Here is a 20,954-nt window from a genome sequence, read left to right as displayed (position 1 = left end):
AGACGTGCCACACAGGGTGTAGAGCGGAGTTTCCAGGCAGCCTCCCCTCCTTGGCTGCTCACGGTCAGGCTGTGTCTCCATTGATGTCCAGGTCTGGGCTGCAGGGCGCAGGGACATAGGTATGCCAACATGTGGCCACATATGTTGCCTGACCATGAACAGTGGGTGGTCTTGTTCAAACACTAAAAGCAAATCCAGGCAAATAATTTCATATTTTTCAGGCCCAGAAATGTGTTTTAAGCAAGAATAAAAGATGAGTGATGGTTATGACCTGTGGACAGAGCCCTATTTATACTAAGCCCAGTTATAAAAGAATTAACTGAGGGGGTAGAGGGGAGGTGAGCTCATTTGAAGGAGGATTAACATCAGAAACAGTTCCAGAAAGAGAAGAACTTTGGGAAGAAGTGGGGAAGAGGACTGGAGAGAGACAGGAAGGCCTGTAAGGCTGCCGCATTAGGCTCCTGTGGCTGCTCTGATACGTCACCGCACTCGGGCTAAAACAACACAGAACCATTCTCTCTCCGTTCTGGCGTCAGAAGTCTGAAATGGGTCTCACTGGGCCCATTCGAAGGCATTACTGTGTTCCCCTGGGCAGCTCCCGGGGAATCCATTTCCTTGCATTTTCCTAGCCTCCTGAACTGGATTCCTTGGCTCATGCCACCTCCCTCTGACTGCAAAATCCAACAGAGCATCCTCACAGTTCTCTCTGCCTCCATGGTCTCAAACCGTGGCCTTCTTGTTTAGTCTGCCTCTCTCTTAGGGAGACACACATGGGTGCATTTACAGTCCACTCAGACCATCTAGAATAATCTCCCCCTCTCAAGACCTTTACCTATAATTTAATCACATCTGTAAAGTCTCCTTGGTCATGTAAGGCAGCATTCCTAGGGTCCAGGGAGTCAGGCCTGGATATCTTTGTTGTGAATGGTTGCTGTGGAGTAGACAACCTGGCATAGGAAGAGGCCTTCAGGAAGCTTGTGGAAGAACAGAATGGGGTTTTCCATCTAACGATCTGAAGCCTGCTTGTATGCATGTGCCTGAAGCATGCACACATGCACAGTGTGTGTGGGATTGACTTACAGCCATGGGGTTCAATCACAGGATATTTATAATTTTCCACAAGTCCTTTTCATAACTTCATATTGGTAAAAATTTTAAAATACTTTACTAATGATTAGAAGAAACAAAGTTACTTTTATTTGGGAAAAGAGATTTAAAACAGAACTGTCTTTTTTAGAATAGTTTTAGATTTGTAGAGAAGTTGAGCAGACCAGTACCGAACTCCTATCCCTGACACATTAGCATTTTATTAGCATTTTATTATGCTGTTGCATTTGTTACAATGAATGGGTCAGCGTTAATGCATGGTCACTGACTAAAGTGCATACAAGGAGCACTGGTGGTGCAGTTGGTTAAGTGTTTGAGCTGCTAACTGAAAGGTCAGGAGTTCTAATCCACCTGCTAGTCCATGGGAGAGAGATGAGTCAGTCTGCTTCTGTAAAGATGTACAGCCTCAGAAGCCCCAGGGAGCAGGTGTCCTCCCTGTGCAAGGTCGCTGTAAGAATCCACTTACTGGCACTGAGCTCAGAACCCACACTCTGTTTAGATTTCCTTAGTTTTTACCTAGTATCCTTTTTGGATTCTGGGACATCATACTCATTTAGTTCACATATGAGAGGGTACCCTCACCCCCAAATGAGAGGGTACCCCCATCCCCAAAACACTTTTATAGTACACACAATTTTCCCGATAGGTCAGTATTGAGTAACGTGCTGTGAGTTAGTGCACCCAGTGGCATCACCTGGGAAAGTTCTCTCTGGTCACAGCGAACTTTTTGTAAAAGCAGTTTCACTCAAACCTCGTGTATTGTGATGGTTGATTTAAGAGAACAGCATGCCGCTGTGAAATTTTGTTTCCTGCTTGGGAAAAATGCTGGGGAAACGGTTGTGATGTTGAACAGAGATTACAAGGACAGCACTATAAGGAAATCTCTCGTTTCAGAAAAGGTGAAATCTTGATTGGCAAACCTCGTTTTGGATGTCTGTCAACTTCCTGAACAGATGAAAATGTCGACAAAATTAATGTGCTTGAGTTTAGAGAACAATGATGAACCATTGCAGAGGCAGGGAAATGATCTGGACCATCTTGGAGCTCGGTACAGTGAATGTTAATGGAAGATTTGGGAATGAGAAGGGTCGCTTTGAAATTTATGTCTCAGGTTCTGACTGACCAGCAAAAATAGAAAGAAAAATAATTAAACATGCTGTTCTTTGAAAGAATGGCTCCGAAGCGACTCAGACTTTTTCCCACGGCCATTACTGAAGATGAGACATAGTGCTATTCTTACAACCCCGAAAGCACACATCAGTCAAGCCAGTGGAAGACTCCATTGTCTCCTCACTCAAAAAAAGTCCGTCAAATGAAATAAAAGATCAAGATGATGCTCATTTGTTTTTTGATGTGAAGGGGATAGTGTATTTTAACTTTGTTCCACCAGGTCAGACTGTTAATCAAGCTTTCTATTTAGAGGTTCTGAAAAAATTGCATAACTGTGCAACAATAAAGGCCTGGTTTGTGGGAGCTGGGGGGCTGGTTTTGCCACCATGACAGTGCACCTGCTTACACAGCACCAGTTTGGGGCAAAACCCAGCATGCCTCTCTTGCCCCATGCACCTTACTCACTTGGCCTTGCTCTGTGCGACTTCGTTTTGCTTCCTTGAACGAAGAGGGACATGAAAGGACAGCGCTGTGATGACATAGAAGAGGTGAAGAAACAAATGAGGGAGGTGCTGTCCGCTATCCAAACAGATGAGTTTGAAAAATGTTTTCAAAACTGGAATCATAGTTTTGGCCAATGTATTAAGTGTAATGGAAACTACTTTGAAGGTGATAAGGTGGTTTTGTAAACAAAATGAAATGCATAGCTTGGGGTGGGGGGTGGGGATTCCAGAATTTTGGGGTGCCCCCTCGCATGTCCTTGGGTTCTTCTCACTGTGACCGTTTCACGGTCTACTTTTGTTTCATGACCTTGACAGTTTTTCTTTTTTGTTTGTTATTTTAATCATTTTATTGGGGGCTTGTACAACTCTTACCACAATCCACACATCCATCCACTGTGGACCTTGACAGGTGTGTCACAGAATGTCCCGCTGTTGACACGGGTTTGGTGTTTTTCTCACGGTGAGCATGTATCCGTGATGTGATGTACTGAGCGGAGGGGATGTGACAGTGCCATGACATCAGATCAGTGACCCAACCCTCAACATGCGTGCTCATTGTTGGTGTTGACCTTGGTCACTTGGTTGGGGTAGCGCATATCAGGTTTCCGCCTCGTGAAGCTGGTGTTCTGGTCTCCCCTTCCATACGAGAAAAGAAGCCACCATGTGCCGCTGACGTTTGCACAAGTTCGGTGACACTGGAGGAGCTATATCAGTTATTTGGATGTTTGGTGACGCCTCTTAGATTGCATCAAAATGTTCATAGGAAGCATTTTTGCCAAATTGTCATATTCCCACATTCTCAAAAGTGCCTTATTTTTAGCTTCTAAATTATTTTTAGGTTGGAGCTTGCTGAGTGGCCTACCTTTTATACTTCCCCCGAGGCTGTGTTCTAGTTAATACATTAATTAAATGCACCCCATCCTTACAAGCTAAGTGACCTGCCCTCTTCCACATTGCTGGACATAATGTTTCCTTTAATATAAGGAAAAAGAGAATGCAAGGGGGCTTCACAAACCTCATGGGATCATGGAGAGGTAGTGGAATTTCTTCTTGAACGTTTGGAAGCGCCCTTGAACACACTGGGTAAACTTTACATAGGTGTGTGCACTGTGCTGGTTATGTTGCCCTTGGCCTTGCCGCTCTCTCCATTCCTTGAGGAAGCCCGCCCTTGAGGGGCCAGGTTTCCTAGGCCTTCCCGAGCATGCTTTCCTTTCCCTGGGTAGCACGTTGGCTCTCATTAAGCGATTATCTGGCTTTCCTATTGGACTGGACCTGAGACCACGTGTGCTCTGCTCACTGTTGCGTTCCCATTGTTCCATCCACCAAGCACAGAATAGACACATCCAACATGAGCCACCGGAAGCCCTGTGGAGCACAGTCCTCCTGGGACCCACAGGGGCCACGAGGCGTCAGCTTCGACTCAGCAGCAACTGGGGTAACAGTAGGTTGCCCTTAGGGAAAGATCATTGTCATGCTGTGTAACCATAGACGGTACTGCCGAAACAATGTGGCACTCGGTTTCTTCCTGGTGAGATCTCAGCACCTGCCTGAGTGGTTACAAAAGGATGGAAGGTAACATTGACACTGACGTCAATGCTTTTGTAGCACTTCGGCTAGTTTAAAAAAGAAACCAAACACACACACAACACACAACACACACACCCCGCCCCATCCCAAATTAACAGTGGTTATTTCTGCATTATAAGTTTGTGGCTGGCTTTTATTTTCTCATTGCCTTTCCAGTTCTCTCTATGGAATTTGCTATTTTATAATAAAGAAATATCAGAATAAAAATCCTTGATATTTTTATAATCAGAAAAAAAATAGCCCCACAATAAAAACAGGCCAGTTTTAGTGTATACAGAGCACTTCAGTTAAGTCCAGAAAGTTTCCTAGTCGCTGACTGTCTTGACCTCCAGGAGCACTTCCGTCTGGTCACAGCAACCCTCTAGGACAGAGCAGAACGAGCCTTTGGGGTTACCCAGGCTGTAAGTCTTTATGGGACCAGAAAGCCTCCTCTTTAGCCTGTGGAGCAGTAGGTAGGTTTGAACTGCAGACTCTGGCATTAACAGCCCGATGTATAACTCGCTGCACCCTCAGGGCTCTTGTATAAAGGTAGTGACCTACATTCTATAGTATCAAGGTGTATTATGCTTATGTTCCATATTGGATATATTCTATTAAATGTATATTAGATAAGAACATCACTACTGCACTCACAGAGACCCTATCTAGGGCCTCCAGGGCCTGCTGCCCCATTTGTGTGCATATCTCTGTGCACATACATACACACATACACACACACGTGGACTCCACAGAGGATTTCCAAGGGTCTGCCACCGCCTTTAAAAAAATGAATGTTTTGAGAATAATGACGGCACCAAATGTACAAATGTGCTTGTACGAGCCCCCAATAAGATGATTAAAAAAAATTACTCTGCACTTTCCTGGCAATTACAAACTTCTACACTGTAGCCCATTATTCAAGATGAAGTCTAGGTGTCGGCTTCCCTCACTCCTCAGTGTTGTTGGTTTTGGAAAACACTGCTGGAAATCTGGTTGGGTGCAGGTAGCCGCATCTTTCTCCATTGAGAAGCAGCTGTTGGTTTTGAACCACTGACCTTACAGTGAGCATTTCCTAATGGGAATGTTTACCATTACAGCCACACCAGGGCTCCATATGTATGTGTGTGTGTATATATATATATTTACATGTACACACAGTTTCATCAAAGCCAGTCAAAATATTTTTTTTCTAATATTTATTATTAAAGTTCCTTTTTGGAATTGCCTGACTATATTGGTCTGACTGTCATGTCTTTTGTGTTTGATTCACTTTGGTAATTTCACTTTTCCTGCATTTAATCCGCCAGGGAAATTGCCGTTCCCTTTTTAGTGTTTTGGAAAGGTCTATGGGATATGTAATCCAAGTCTAACCAGGGAATGCCAGTCTGCTCTTAAATCTTCCTCGACACAAATGTTGCTCGTTAGAATCCCTGAGGTTAATGAAGAGATCATTCCCAGACCCAGGAGGTTTTGTAAATCCAGGTGATTTGTTTTCTACTTGCCCGCTTCCCTGGCATAATGAAGCAGTGATGGATTAGCCTGAGACTGCAGGAGAGACGGGAGGAAAATCTCCCGGCATCCCTTCCTGCTGCAGGTCTGCGCAGCACTAGCAGCCTGGGTAGCTGCCACTTTAAGTGACAGGTCTCAGACTGGAATCGGGGAAGCTCTGGGGTGCTGTCAGCTTATGCCTGCCTGATGGCCGGGAGCCTCGCTGACACCAAGGAACAAAGCAGACATTGAGAATTTTTTGTTGGCTTAAAAAAAGCTGGGAGAAGAGAGGGGACGACATCTTCACAGCGGGACCGTGTCTGCTCTTCCAAAGTTAACAGCCGCTTTGAATCTGTGAGTATGTGGTATTTATACAGCGGTTCTCCTGGGTCGGTTTATCGTGTTCTCTTGAAACCTGTGAAGATTTAACAGAAGGCACAAGCTAGGCTGATTTTTAAAATCAGCATACATTTTCATCGGGGATCTGCAGTTTTTGCTGTCTTCCTCAAAGGCTTCATTTCAGGCTTGCTAGGAAAGTACCCCCTCCCTCCTGGATTTATTTAACTTCCTACAGGCGAGTGCTGAACTCGCAGAAAACAGGTCTCTTACAGCTGCGGAGTTCCTGGTCCACCCTGATGCCACGCCGCTGCCACAGCTGCGGTGCCGCGCTGCCAGGTGTGTGGGGGGGGCGCAGGGGCTCTGCCGCAGAACAATGGCAGGATCCTGCTGGCTCACTTGGTACTTGCTGGGTCTGTCCAGGTCGTCCGCCGGCTTCCTGATAGGAACCATTGTTTTGCCAGGGGCATTAAAACCTTGCTGATTGCGTCAGGAGGCATGCTCAGAAATGCAGGTTGTTGACAGCATTGACCTTCACCTCCTGACGGCTGGGTGGGCCCCGCAGGTCTCTTTGTGGCAGAGGATGACAGTGCAGGGGCGCACAGTGACCTGGGCGTCCCCGCCCTTTTGGAATTGTGCATTTGTGATGGGGCCATTTTCTGCCTGACACACACCCTCAAGTCTCAATGTCTGCCCTTGGGCACTGTGCCCCACTTTCCCTCTTTGGGCTTCATTAGAGGCTAGAATTGTGTCCTTGCTGGATTTTTATTGAATCCACTCTGAACGTTTTGGAAAGATAGAGGTCTTTACAAAGACCTATCATAACACCCCCACTCCCATGTAGTTTCCCCCCTTTTTCCTGACAATTTAACTTTTTTACGATAAACGTACCACGTATTCGCAGCGATGGCAATAATGGGCTGTGCAGCCCCACCCTTTCTTGGTGTGACTTTCCTGCCACTCGAAGTCCTCCCACTGCCCTCTCCCCTCTTCCCTTGCTGACCGCTAATGAACTTTGGTGGCGGCACATCTGCCCTTCCCTGTCATTATATAAGGGAGGTCATACAGTAGTAGTCCTTTTGCAATTGGCTCATGGCACCCAGCACCATGTATTCAAGCTCTGCCCATATTGCCTCAAGCCTCCTGATGTCATTTCTCCCTCCGAGTGGGACTCCATGGTATGGAATGTGCATGTACACAGATACACGCGTTTGGTTTAGTCACCGCTGTTGGGTGTCTAGATTGTTCCCTTTAGCCTGGCTAATGTCAATATCAAGTCTCTATGGTCGAGTCTCTGCTTTCAACCCGTGTGAGTGTATACCCAGTCACATGGTCCCACTGATATCACGTAGATCCCGACTCATTGCGACCCTGCATGGGACAGTAAGGCTGTCAGTCTAGACAGGACAGGACAGCTTCCCGTTTCTCCTGAGGAGCAGCTGGTAGGTTTGAACTGACGACCTGTGCATAGCAGTTCACAGCGATTCCAGGGGGCTTCTGATAGTTCTGGGGTAAGTGATTTTAGGAACTGCCATGCTGCTTTTTCACAGTGGCTGTAGTTTTCCGCAGTGGGTCTGGGTTCCAGTTTCTCCACATCCTCACCAACATTTGTTATTTTCCTCTAAAATATATTTTTACTCCTGGGGGAGTACATGGTCTCTGATTCGGGTTTCGATGTCCAGTCTCTGAGAGCCAAGGATGCTGAGCAGCTTCTCCTGTGTCTGCCGGCCCCATGAGTATGCTCGTTGGTGATATGCCTCTCTGTCCAAGTCGTCTGCCCATTTTACCACAGGATCGAACTGCCCTCCCTTCGTTGTCAGGCGATCGAAATTTTAGATATATTTTGGTTATTTCTTGTAGGACAGGTCGTTTCTGAAGCGATTCCCCCAGTCAGGAGCTTGTCGCTTCACCCTTTTTGGAAAGCCTTTTGTGGAGCCGAAGTTTCCCCTTTTACTTAGGGTGCCTTCTGCTGGTTGCCCTCTCTCCGCATGTGTCCTCAGCTTGTCTGTCGATTCAAAGCCTTAGCCTTCAGCGAACTGATGCCATTGAGTTGCCGATCTCGTTCGTCCTTCATCTTAAAACCGTGTTCGCCAGAGAGAGTTCTAAAAGTTGGCGTGCTCCCACCCCTAGCGGCCCTCTTGTCGAGGCAGGGAAGTTTGATCAGGATGACTTAAACTGTGCGAGCTTTCCTGGGTGCCAGGATGATGGTTGGCTTCCCGAGTGTAAAAGAAGTCAAGGATTTTTTAAAAAGACGCTTTCTCCACCATCCGGAGACCAAACATCTGTTGCTTTTATTTTTAAAAGTATCATCATACCTAAATGCAGCAACTTTGAATTTAATGGGGAAAGATTCCTAAAAAATGTTAGAAAAATCCTGGTTTACCTTGAGTTTGTATGGAGGGCGCCAGTCACTCGTGTGTTCCATCTGGTCAGGAAAGGTTTGCGTTTGTCACCAAGCTCATGCCAGGTTTGGGGGATACGATGCGGAGCATGAGATGCTATCTGCCCTTCGGGAGACAGGATTTTAAGCAAACGAGGATGGCATTCAAAGACCAGTTGCCTGATAGCTCCGTTTGAATTGCAGTCATTTTTCAGTTCTAGGAGTAGACGCTTTTCGCTGGCAAACACGGACACATGCAGATGTGAGGAGTCCTGTTGGCATGGGGGTTACGCATTGGGTTGCTGCCTGCAGGAGCAGCAGTTTGAAACCACGAGCTGCTCCTCGGGAGAAAGACAAGGCTTTCTACTCCCGAAAAGAGTTCTAGGAAACCCGTCGAGGCAGTTCTACCCAGGTTTATAGGATCGAGACTCGATAGCAGTGAGTCTGGTTTGGTTGAGTTAATATTATCTACTATTGTGTTTTTCCCAGAGTGGGCGGGACTGCCCCCCTGGGGGATTAGGAATGATCCAGGAGATTACAAAAGCAGATGCCTACACTTTATCCTGGACGATGGGAATGTGGGTACATAAGTTTTAAATTGCCAAGGGGGTACCGAGCAGATTTTTTTCTCCCTGAACAGGAAGTGGTACACCAAATAAATTTGGGGACCCATGGTTGTGTGTGTGAGATACATGATTTAATATATGGATTTACTGTTTTCTCCCATGCATTACAACCTGTCAACTTCCTTAATAAACCCCGCAGGGCTTTGTCGTTTGACTGAGCCTATTGTGAACCTCGTTCTGCTCATCTGTAAGTGAAGAGCAGCTGACAAAGTCAGTGTAAAGAGACTGGCACGGAAGATATTTCTGTGGCTACTTATATATAGAGCCCTGGTGGCATAGTGGGCATCCTTTGGGCTTCTAACTTCAAGGGCACCAGGTTAAAAACTCCAGAAGTTTCACGGGGGAAAGACGGGGGGCTTTCAACTCCTGTGGAGATTAATCTTGGAAACTGGCAGGGTCAGTCCTACCCTGCCCTGGAGGGCTCCTGTGAGTCAGCACTGGTAACTTTTGGGTAACTTTCCCCCATATTTTTCAGATTTGAGTCCAGTGACTTGTAAGCACACTTTTGAACACAGCCGTTTTTATGTTCCATTTTTGCCTCAAATCACCCAATCTGGTTACCGAAGGCTGTGGCTGTCACGAGATAAGGCATTTTGGTGTTTGTGGAGCGAGGCGGCGAGGGAGGCATGTCTTCATTTTCATCTCTTAGTGGAGAAGACTGTGACCTATGACTTTAACAAATACCTTCTGTGCCGGTACATACACGGCCTTCTTAAAAGACAAACCACACATGAATACATGCTAGTACATTAAGACCCAGAGTTTCATTTTATTTTGTCCCTCAATTGTGGCTGTTTTCATGACCTTTAGTATCAAGCAGAAAAAGGGGGGGGTTGTGTGTGTGTATTTTAAACTAAGCTAATTATTAAGGGAGGGGCAGTGGCAAGGAAATGGCCTCTATTGGGCCTAGTTTACTGGGCCAAGGAAAGGCTCAAGTTCGCCCCCGCCCCACTTGCTAAGAAGGTAATGACTACTGACTGCCCCAACCTGTGAGAGAAATTCAAGTCTTGGCCCCCTTCTTCCTAGCTTCCTACAGCTATCACCTGCAGAGTCTTGAAACGAGATAGTCTAGAGTATAATACACTCTAAAAGAAATCCATTCATAACGCCCGAATGACCACTAAAGACCTACCACACCTGTGGGCTGATGAAATATCAAAGGAAACCATGAGTGAAATTCAAAGGAAACCAAACTCATGTTCTGTTGGGCCCTCTTCAACTGAGCACCTGCGTCTTTCTGGGCGGGTCAGGGAATGTGGGTAAAACCAAACTATCGGCCATTTCTTGCCTGGTTGAGTTATCAGAATCAAGTCTTGGTGATTGTCTTAATGTTAGTCTGGAGAAGGGTCTCTCATTATCACAGGACTGTCCTGGTCCAGCATGTTTATCAGGACACGGACACACACACACACACACACACACACGACGGTCTCTTTGATTTTCTTCTCTCTGCCTTGCTCATGATGGGCAGAGACCAACAGTTGTACCTTAGAAGGTTGCTCGTAGTTTTTAAGACCCCTGACTTGCTGAAGTTGAGTGTGTGGAACATTGTCTTAGTGGACTCTATTACTCCAGGTGAACTTGGGGTTTGAGGGGAAGAAAGAAAGAGACAGAAACATACAACTTTACCCCAACAGCGTGACTCTGCAAACCAGCATCTGCTGCATACGCTGAGCATAATGAAACCAGCCGAGGGCTGCCCGTGCGGCCTCTGTCCAGGCACTTCCAGAGATGCCCAGCAGCACTGCCGCGAAGCCTGAGGAATATAATGGTCTGTCCCAGGGCGGGTCCTGGGCTTAGTGGCTCACCTCTTGTAATAGCACCGGCATCGTGAACATTCTCTCACCTCTGTGTGGTGGCTCAGTTTCTGCAGTGACTTTATAAAACTGAGGGCACTCTTTCTTCACACGCCCTTGTTATCCGCCCCCTCCTCTCTACCCCCGTGTCTGCACAGGAAGACACCAAGAGGCGCGCGAGGTGACAGACTTATCCAGAGTCACCCTGCTCTCCAGTGAGAGGTGCCCTGGGGTGGGGGCCCAAGCATCCCTTTTAGTGTCCTCCTCAATCTAGGAGGAGTTGGGGAGGTGGAAGGGTTTTGTGTGGCCTGAGTGCCTTCCATCAGAGCGGGCAGGCCCGCGACCAGTAGCACAAAGCAGCAGCCGTCCGTCTCTGGCCATCCTCACATCCCACCGCTGGTCGGTGTAAACATTGGCTGCTCGGGCCGTGTGCTCTGGCTGCAGAGGGAACTTGAGCAGCTCTAGAGCCTGCTTTGGTTTCCCAGATCGCCAGCAGCAGGCTGCGGCGGGCCCAGGCACCGGCATCCGTTGAGGCAGTTTCTTCTGTCCTTCGTGTTATGAGAGCACTGTCAGCCTGGCCCTCCGTCTTCTTGGCAGGTGGGGTCTGAAGGTAGTCAGCAAACATGCAAGTCCATCCTTCAAGCTCTCACCTGGCACGGTAGCGCATCCCTATGGGGAGGGAAGAAACGATTGAGTTGCCAACCAGAGATGACATCATCTGCGCAAATGTCAGTCCCTACTGGGGAGACTCAGTGCCTGGTGTGTGTGCCCGCGCCCCCACTATGACTAAACCGCTCAGGCCAGTCAACTTGTAAGCTCTGCGGTGCTTACCTTCGAGCGCCCTGCTCCCCACTTCCATCTTCAACACTGCACATGCACTGTCCTCGTCCGCTCCAGCTCAGGCCAGCCCGTGTATGCCAGCGTGGAACTGTGTCATAGGGGGTTCTTGGTCCCTAGTGGCACAGTGGTTAAGCGCGCGCGGCGGGTATGGGACGGTTGGCAGGAGTAAGGCGTGGCCATCTGCACAGGTGTCTGAGAACCGGAAACCCCTCTGGGGCAAAGGGATTCTTTCCCTTGGGGATCTTTACAGGATCAGACCACTAGGTCTATTGTGGTGCCCCGGGGTGGGTCCAAACCAACGATCCAACGCTCAAAGGGCTACTGACACCCGGGACCACCCGCTCCTGTCTGTGTGGATGACCCTGTTTGGGGACGTTTCCTACCAGTGGAATCATAGAAGCTGTGGTCTTTCACGTCTGACGTTTTTCACGTGATAAAATAATGTCAGCAGACGGTCATTATCTGATACCTACCAAACAAAGTTTCACAAGTGAGCATGTAACTAACCACATGATGTAGGGCCCTCCATCAGCCCTGTCGGGCGTCGTCCATTACCATCCACCCCGTGGGTGCTGACACACAGCCCCAGCCACGTGTGCAGAGCGGAACCTCTGTGCAGCAGAGCTGCCTCCGAGGCCCCATCGGCCCAGCCTTTCAGCCATGGTTGAGCACTTCACCCTCTGAGCCACCCATGGCAGTGAAGGCATGTCCACAACGGTGTTGAAAGGGCTGCAGTCTGTCTTTTGTCTTTTTCCAAAAAGGCAACCCACTGCCATTCCACTGAGTTTGGGAATCCCATAGGGCGAGTCACTCAGTGGTGTTTGGATGAATGGCCTCTCTGTGTAGGAAACAAAGTTAGCTTCACACTGTACAAAAACAAACAGATTCCTGGTCTACATGGGTGCTTTTTTTGTTGTAGCTTCCCTGTGTGTTTGAAAAGGAGCCCTTGGTGTGACAGGGGGGGTTGAGTGGAAACAGTGGCCGCTAAACCTGAGGTTGGTAGTTCAAACTCACCAGCTGCTCTGAGGGAGAAGTTTGAGGCTGTCTGCTCTGGTAAAGATTTATTAGTTTCGGAAACTCTATGGAACGGGCTACCTTATTTTGTAGGCTTGCTCTGAATTGGAATTGACTCGCTGGTAATGAGTTTGGTGTATTTGAAACATTCATATAAAAAATTAACAGCATTTTGATAGTGGAGCCCTCCCCCGCCCCTCCTGGGGTGTTGTACTCTCATCTGCTGACTTGAGGTTGGAGGAGCCTCAGAAGAAAGAACTGGTGACCCCACCCCCCACCCAAACATAAATAGTCTCCAGGACACAGTTCCCCCAACTCAGTGGCCAACTAACTAATCGTTTTTGGTTCAGGGAAAAGAAATGAACTTGTAGAGTGATATGCACATTGTGTCCTTGTGTATATTAAGTTAGGAAGTAGCATTATGGGCTTTCTGCAATGCCATGTACAGTGTAAAGGATTTAGAAGGATGCAGCCTTTTAAGGAGCGTGTTGGCTGTGCCAAAAAAGCTTTGTCTGTCTCTCTGGCATTCCAAGGTGTATTGATGTTCTTTGCCAACACTGCAATTCAAATGCATCAGTGGGGAGGAGGCTGGCCTTTTCTGCGATACATCTTCTGGCCAAGCCTGCCAGCCCTGGTTAAAAAACAAACAAACCTGTAAGGCAGTGGTTCTCAACCTGTGGGTCGCGACCCCTTTGGGGGTCAAACGACCCTTTCACAAGACTTGCCTAAGATCATTGCAAAACACATAAATATTTCACAGTATATAGTTACATATTGTTTTGTGATTAATCGCTATGCTTTAATTATGTTCAATTTATAACAATGAAAATACATCCTGCATATCAGATATTTACACGATGATTCATAACAGTAGCAAAATGACAGTGATGAAGTAGCAATGAAAAGAATTTCATGGTTGGGGGTCACCACAACCTGGGGAACTGTGTGAAAGGGTCCAGGCATTCGGAAGGGTGAGAACCGCTGCTGCAGAGGAACTGAATGGTCTGGAAGGTAGACAGCCCCTGGACTGTGTCTTCCTCTTTCCTGCTCATAAACAGGACTGTCCGTCTTGTTTACACAAGTGCTCCTTATTTTCTCCTAAGAAAAGCTTTCTCTGACAGGAAAAAAACAAAGGCCTGCCTTTCAGCTACAAATGCCCTCTTGTCTGGGGGGCTTCCTGAGGACCCCTGGTGGCACAGTGGTGAAGCGCACTGCTGCGAACCAGCAGGCTGCTTTTTTAACCCCACCCACCAGCTGTTCTGCGAGAGAAAGGGCCTGGCGGCCTGCTTTGCGGCCCAGGAAACCCTCTGGGGGCAGTTCTGCTGTATTCTTTAGTACCAGGAGGACTTGGCAATGAGCTGCACAGCTGCGGGGGTTTCCGTGTCCCTCTCACGGCCCCGCTCTTAGTACCCTTGCCCGAAGCACCTGGATATTCTCCTACCTGATGCATCACAGTTAGGGAACTCCAGTAACTCAAGTGAAGGTAGATGCGGAATGGGTGCATATCATAGGACAGGGCACTGGGAACTCTGAAAGATGCTACAAACCACAATGATAGGTCAGAGGGCAAAGCGACTCTCGAAACACCTGTCATCAACACTTCCGAAGATGGTGTTTTCATGTCTCTGATTTTCCCCTGAAGCATTCTGTGCTTTAGACTCACTGTGAAGGTTTCCATATCCTCAGGGGACTCCAGTCGCATCCCTGTTCAATATTCCTTGAGATTTGGGAACAAAAGGGAGTCTGAAGGGGCAAGATCCAGGCTGGGGGGCGGACGGGGTGAGACCCCAGTGACATTCTCATAGGATAGTCCTCAAGGCACGAGCAGGTGCACGAAAACATTCCTCAGCTTAACTTCCCGGGCCTCTTTCTCACCAGCGCATTTACTGATATATTTTTACTACCTGCCCCCCCTTTAATTAGTTGGGATTTAATACATATATCATTCCATATTTCAATCACAAGTACAATGTATTGATTATTGCTACCACGATCAGCTTCCAAACACTCTTTTTCTACATGGACTCCTTGACGTCATCTCCCTTTTACAACCCCCCCCCACTGTACTCCCCAAATTCCTTATTCTACTTGCTGTCCCTCAAGGTTCATCAGTCCTGGGTTTAAAAACCGACGAACGGAAAAGCATAGCACACAGCTTCAAGAGGGTGACCTCCATTGACATGACACCTCTGAGATGCACCCTAGCATGAACAAACAAAGCAGAACAATACAAACCCAAAGTACCGACAGATTTGGGACCGATCTGGTCCACCTGGCACCACGGGGGAAGGGGGGGGAGTCTACTGACAAAGTGATAACTGGTCAGGTCCGATCTGTGCCTTGATCTTCCATACTCCTCTCACCCAAGCACTCTGTTTAGTGACCGCTTTCCTCTCCTCCCTCATCGTTAGAGGGGGTTCTCCAGAGGCCTGTTTCCCACCGAGTTCCTCAAAAGAATCTCGGGCTCCCGCTGTCATCCATCGTCTTCACCCGTACAGTTTTTCATGTTTCTTAAAACGTCTTTCTAATTAGCCCCTGTGATCATTCTGCGTCTTTTGAGAAGACATTTCAAGATAACCCCTTTGGCCTCCCTTCCCCCACAGCCCTCCTGACCATCTGAGCTGACCTCTCAACCTTGAGTGTAACAGGCCAGATTCCCTCAGAAGCTGCTCTTTTGATGGGGTCTTTTCTTTTTTTAAAGAGACTTAACTGTGTCATTGAGAGAATTTGGCTGCAGCCATCACTGATCACAGAGACTTGTGTAAGCACACTGTAAAACACCCTTGCGTGCGTGAGCTGGGGCCTCAGCAGTGATGCTTGCTGACTAACTTCATACCCAGTACAACTCTGGATGGCCTGATGGAGGACATGGTACCTATTGGAATTAAACACACAGAAACAAAAGAACCTCCCTAAGGGGAAAATGACTTTTGCCTCTCTCGCTTAGCCTAATGGCTTTAACTCTTTCCAGAATGTGTACTGTTTAGGTAAAAGGAAGCCAGAGAAGGCTGATGCTGAGACGGAGCTGATGGGCACTTCCTTCTACACGTGGGCCTGCTCCTGTGCTACTTGTGTGGAGGGCCCCCCACTCAATAAAGTGGCCTCAGGTTCTGAGAGCCTGATGGGTCTCCATTTTAATGTGACATCAGCACGTGAAGGGACATAAATCAGGGGAAATTAGGTAGTTTATTACAAACAGACAAACCAAATCCTTCCCTCCAAGAGCCTTCTGCCCAAATACTTACCTTTTAAGTCAAACATTTAGCCCTAGGGGATAATTTAGGTAGGTGAGTCAGGTGTCATTAGCGTATTGTCTGTAACAGCAAAGTTGGAGAGAAACAAGGATCCTCGACAAGGAGAAACATGACAAGCTATGGCCTAGCATGCAGCAGACTGTTGTGCAGATGCTGCACAGCGACCGTGCATTGTTGAGAAGAAAAGATGCATCATACAGTGTATAAAGCTCTGTGTCATTAGATCTAGAATATATAGACACTCACGAGGGAAAAGATCTAGAAGACGATTTACAAGATAAAGTACTTTTTAAAAAAAGGCTGGCGTACTGTTGGAAGAGTTCAATTCATTTCTTTGTGAGTGTGTGTGCGAAATTAAAAAGAGAAGTAAATTCATTTTGTTAGGGCTGTACTTTAGAATGTCCAACAACAGGTGACTGAGCAGATTTCTGTTACTAGGTTTTCAAAGTCAGTAACGCGATCGACGTGGGACCTTCAGAATAATTGCAGGCCTCCTGTACTCGTGGTCCTGGGGAGGCAGGCCCTGGAAACCTCATTCTGCCCTTTTCACCCACAGGCCTTCCCAGTCAGCCACGGCAACAAGCAGTCACCACCACCTTGCTGTGCTGGACTCCAGAAAGGCACCTGGCAGGCATAGGATGTCAACTTGCAGCAGGTCAGGAAGGGTACGTGGGAGTTACTGGGAGGGCCTGCGGTGGGGGGCAGGGGTGGATGGGTGGCCCCTGGGGTGCTTGGTCATGTTAATATTAGAGTGGTGCTTTGTGTCTTACAAACCTGAGCAGTGGTGAGGGTCTCAGCAGGTAAAATACTAAGGGAAGCAGGTAGGTGACTTTGTTATGTATAACACAGACAGTACTGAAGTACTGGCGACCCTCTGTCCTTGTGAGGTCGCTGAGTCAGAATTCACTCAACAGTGGGTTTGGGTTTGATACTTCTTGTTGTGCAGTTATGACATAATAGGTTTTTCATCTAATATAATATTATAATTTTTCTCCTTTGTTACATGCAGCTCATAACTGTGGCTTGGAAATACTTTTGCAGAAACCTGTAGAAGCCCCAGGAAATCTAGAAAAGCATATATATATATATATATATATATATATATTCACCACCAAACCCATTTTCTTGGGTGTATATAAGTTCTTTTTCTACCTCTGTAGAGAAACATTAATTTCCCCCCCACTTATCTGAGTTCATATTAAACATGTGCTTTCCTAATCTGCTTTTAAAATTTATTGTATGGCTACACTTTCCCTTAAATATTTTCTACCTTATGATTTAATTGTTAAGCATGACTTTTGTCCCGTGTTCCTTCTAGAATCATTTAAATCTAGTATGGCGTCACTAGGTGGTCCTTTGTATCAGTTATCAAGGCAGCTCTGTGGAAGTTCACATGAGCCGTGGTGGCAGAGTGGTTACTCGTAGGGCTGCTAACCTCAAGGTCAGCAGTTCAAAATCATCAGCGGATCCTCGGGAGGAAAATGAAGCGTTCTACTCTTGTGAAGAGGTACAGACACAGAAATCCGCAGGGGCAGTTCTACCCTGTCCTCTAGGGTCTGGCACACCCCACCCACAGCTGACTAAAAAAGTGAACAGACAGGTACCGCTAAAGCAAATTTCGTTTAATTTGTTACATGCTCGGCAGCTCTGTAAATTACTGAAGGCCTGTGGTTAGTTGCAAAACAATGAGGGTGATAGCCGTGGCAGGCACTGCTCGAAGCACAGTAGGTGCTTTTTTTACTTTAATTCCCTGCACAACGTAGGGTGTGGGTGCTTTTACTGCCGAGGGACCGAGCACCAGAAAGGAAAATCGACTTGCCAAGGTCACTCCGAGCTGGCGGTGGGGCCCGGACATGCATGAAAGGGCTGGGGTTCCAGGCCCAGATTCTTAGTCACCACATCCACGGTAGCTGTTGGCAAGCAGGTTTCTGAAGTTATCAGTGAAGGAAGGTATGGAATTGGAGGGATAATATTAGTCCAGGTGTAGTCCCAAACCTTGATCAGTCATGTGCAGCCTTGGCACAGTTTTTCCTTCTTAAGACTGAAGAACATACCAGCTCGTTCTGCCATTTGATGGACACACAGCCCATTCTGCCTTGTCACGAGTGCATCTTCTAAATTAGAAGCAGCGTCTCTGTTGAAGGGGTATTAAGAATGATACGCCGTGAAGTGGGCAGGCAGAATGGATTGCCCATTTCTAAGATGAGGCAACAGACTCAGAGAAGTGCCTTCCAGAAGGTCACGTGGCTAGAGAATGACCATGCTGACGTTTGATCCCCGATCCAGGAATCTTTTCATTGCATCCTGCGAGGCGGGAGGGAGTTGCCTTGTTGATAAGAAATTGCAAGTTGTCATTTTCCTGCCTCTCTGGTCCAGTCTGGTTTTGCAGGTGTAATGGGTGTGGATCTCCGAGGCCCCTGAAGCCAGGTGGAGGTGTGTGAACCTGGAGGGGTGGGTGTGGGACAGCCAGTGCAGGGCCTTGATCTAAGGAGGGAGTCTGAGGACTATCTGTCTTAGGAAGAGTTGTTTCCAAGTGGTGTCCAGCGGGGATTAAAGCAGCACTAGCATCACCCGTTGTTGGAGACCAAGTTCGGCTGCTAACTGCAAGGGCAGCAGTTCAAAACCACCTGAGGCCCTGCAGGAGGGAGAGGGGGCTTTCTACTCCCATGAAGAGTTACAGTCTTGGACAGTCACAGGAGCAGTTCTACCCTGTCTTATGTGGTCACTATGAGTTGGCATCGACTCAATGACAGCGAGTTTGAGTTAGAGCATCACCTGAGAATCTTGGAGTGAGGTGCATCTTTGTGTGTCCATCCAGGCCTATGGACTCAGAAACTCCAGGTGGGACCCAGCATTCTGGTTTCACAAGGCTTTCAGAAGCCTCCAGGGTACACTAAAGTTTGAGAACCACTGAACTAAAATAAGATTAGTCAGGAAAGCATTTTGGAGATGGTTTCAGAATTTAGGTAAGAGACGCAATAGTGAGAGTTTTAATGCAATAGCAGTGGAAATGGACAGGGACAAGGGACTGCAAGAAACGTCTGAGAGCAGTCCTGGTCCTGAGAGGAAGATGTTCTCCTGGTCAGCGCTACCGCTCTTAATTAACACAGGTGCCCGACATTACTTCCATGCCAGCATCTCTCTCAGCTACCCAGAAGGCTTGGATTCATCACGCTTTGAAGTGCTGAGCCCCTTTGGTTTCCCCGTAGCTGGGGCATTCAAAGCACACCCACTCAGGTGGCCAGGAGCATGCAGAGGAGGGTGGTTTGGCAAAGGGACAAGTATCTCTGCCCAGCCCATTTCCCGGTAATCAAGGACGAGCCCTACTTTTAGAATGGGTGGGAATGAAGGTTACCATTAACAGGTGAGGGGTGACACTGGGAAACCTAATCTGTTCCAGGAAAGGCTGAATAGAAGTGAATGAGTGTCAGGGGAAGCCAGCCCCCAGCACATCATCAGGGGTCCGGTAGGCGTAATTGTACAGCGATGATAAGGAAAGATTATAGTAAAGTCATAGAGAGCATGAGAGATAGAAGAGAAATGGAAATAATGGAGTCAGACACATTTCATGGTAGCAATGCTCAACTCAGCTTCACTTGGTCCACATGGAGAGAGCGATCTCACTTTTTAATGCTGACCAAGGCTTTTCTATTCTCTGGGGACATGCAAGCCCCCTAATTACAGGCGAAGACATACTTCACAGGAAAGGGTTTTGCTATAGGTAATACAGTAATGGGAGGGGGTGATCTAGGGGTGTACTTGTAATAGAGGAGGGATTGGGGGTATACATGTGACAAGAAGGGCGGATCCTAGATTCAGGATGGCAGCCTAACTTTAGATGTCACTGAGCCGGTTTGATCTGTTCTCTGGATCTCCATAGAAACCATTATCAGTAGGGTGTGAACCCCACTTACAGGAACCAAGCTAATGCTCACAAGCCTTTAGGAAGAAGTACCCCATTGTCCTTAACAAGGGGGTGTGGGGGCTACCTGTGGTCTGGCAAATGACTGCTTTCTGGGAGGTAACTTGACAATTATTTACCATTAGCTGCAAGCAGTGTCGTATTTGGGGGAGATGACTTGGGAGAAATCTTTCTGTTTCCCACAAGTGAGGAGGGGATATCTGAGCCAGGGTACATAGCCTTATTCTTAAGGCTACAGAACATGCACGCAGTGGAAAGATTTCTGCCTTTTGCCTGTGTTCTCGCTCCTGCCCCCATTTTCTTCCACTCAACATTGATGACCATCAGCCCCGCATGCACCGCCCTCCACCCACCCTGGCTCCTGACTTGATATTGATAGGATTTGGTGGCCATCATTTTGGAGATCTTTCTGTGACATCCTCATCAATATGTGCTTCAGCCCTGCTCCCGCTCCCAAACCAGCTCTGACCCAGAGCGCTCGTCCCAGTCTGAGAAGAACTCACCTGGTTATCGGTTTAGTTGTTTAGGTTAGTGTGTTAGTCCGGTTAGATCAGAGAAACAAATACTGTGAACACTCTCATATGTGTATTAAGAAAGAAATTTATATATAAGAGCAAGTGAACATTGAGAAAACATCTCAGCCGAGTTCAAATCAAGTCCGTAAGTTTGATATTAGCCTATATGTCTGATACCAATCTCTAAAGTCCTTTTCAGAGTCACGGAACACATGCATTGACGCTGAATGCCGTGGGTGGATAGTCGTGTGGCTTCAGTGATGGTGGAAGCATCTCAGCACTGGTGTGGGTGGGTCTTCACGAGGCTTCTCCAGCTCCAGGGCTCTAGCTGCGTCAGCATAGCTCTATGTGTCTTGTCAGTAGAGAGTCTCTCAGGGAGTGAGCCGAGAGGTGTCTCCTGCCTCCAAGGAGGAAATGCAGGAGTTCCCAGAATCCTCAGGAGAAGGCCATGCCCACACATAGGCCTCATTGACTATAACCTGATTGACAGACCAGGC

The 20,954-nt window shown here is 47.6% G+C and overlaps 1 protein-coding gene across 2 annotated transcripts in view; it reads left to right on the top strand.

The window, feature by feature from the left end:
* The window catches only part of TTC39B (tetratricopeptide repeat domain 39B), a 104,046-nt gene that overhangs the window by 41,564 nt on the left and 41,528 nt on the right, over positions 1-20,954 (top strand). For both annotated transcript variants that reach the window (XM_075559934.1, XM_075559933.1), the window contains exon 3: positions 16,577-16,675. In XM_075559934.1, coding sequence (XP_075416049.1) covers positions 16,577-16,675 — 99 coding nt within the window. The remainder of the gene's footprint in view (positions 1-16,576; positions 16,676-20,954) is intronic.

The sequence above is a fragment of the Tenrec ecaudatus genome, chromosome 10, assembly GCF_050624435.1.
Source record: "Tenrec ecaudatus isolate mTenEca1 chromosome 10, mTenEca1.hap1, whole genome shotgun sequence".
NCBI lineage: Eukaryota > Metazoa > Chordata > Mammalia > Afrosoricida > Tenrecidae > Tenrec > Tenrec ecaudatus.
This window is presented reverse-complemented; position numbering and strand designations above follow the sequence as displayed.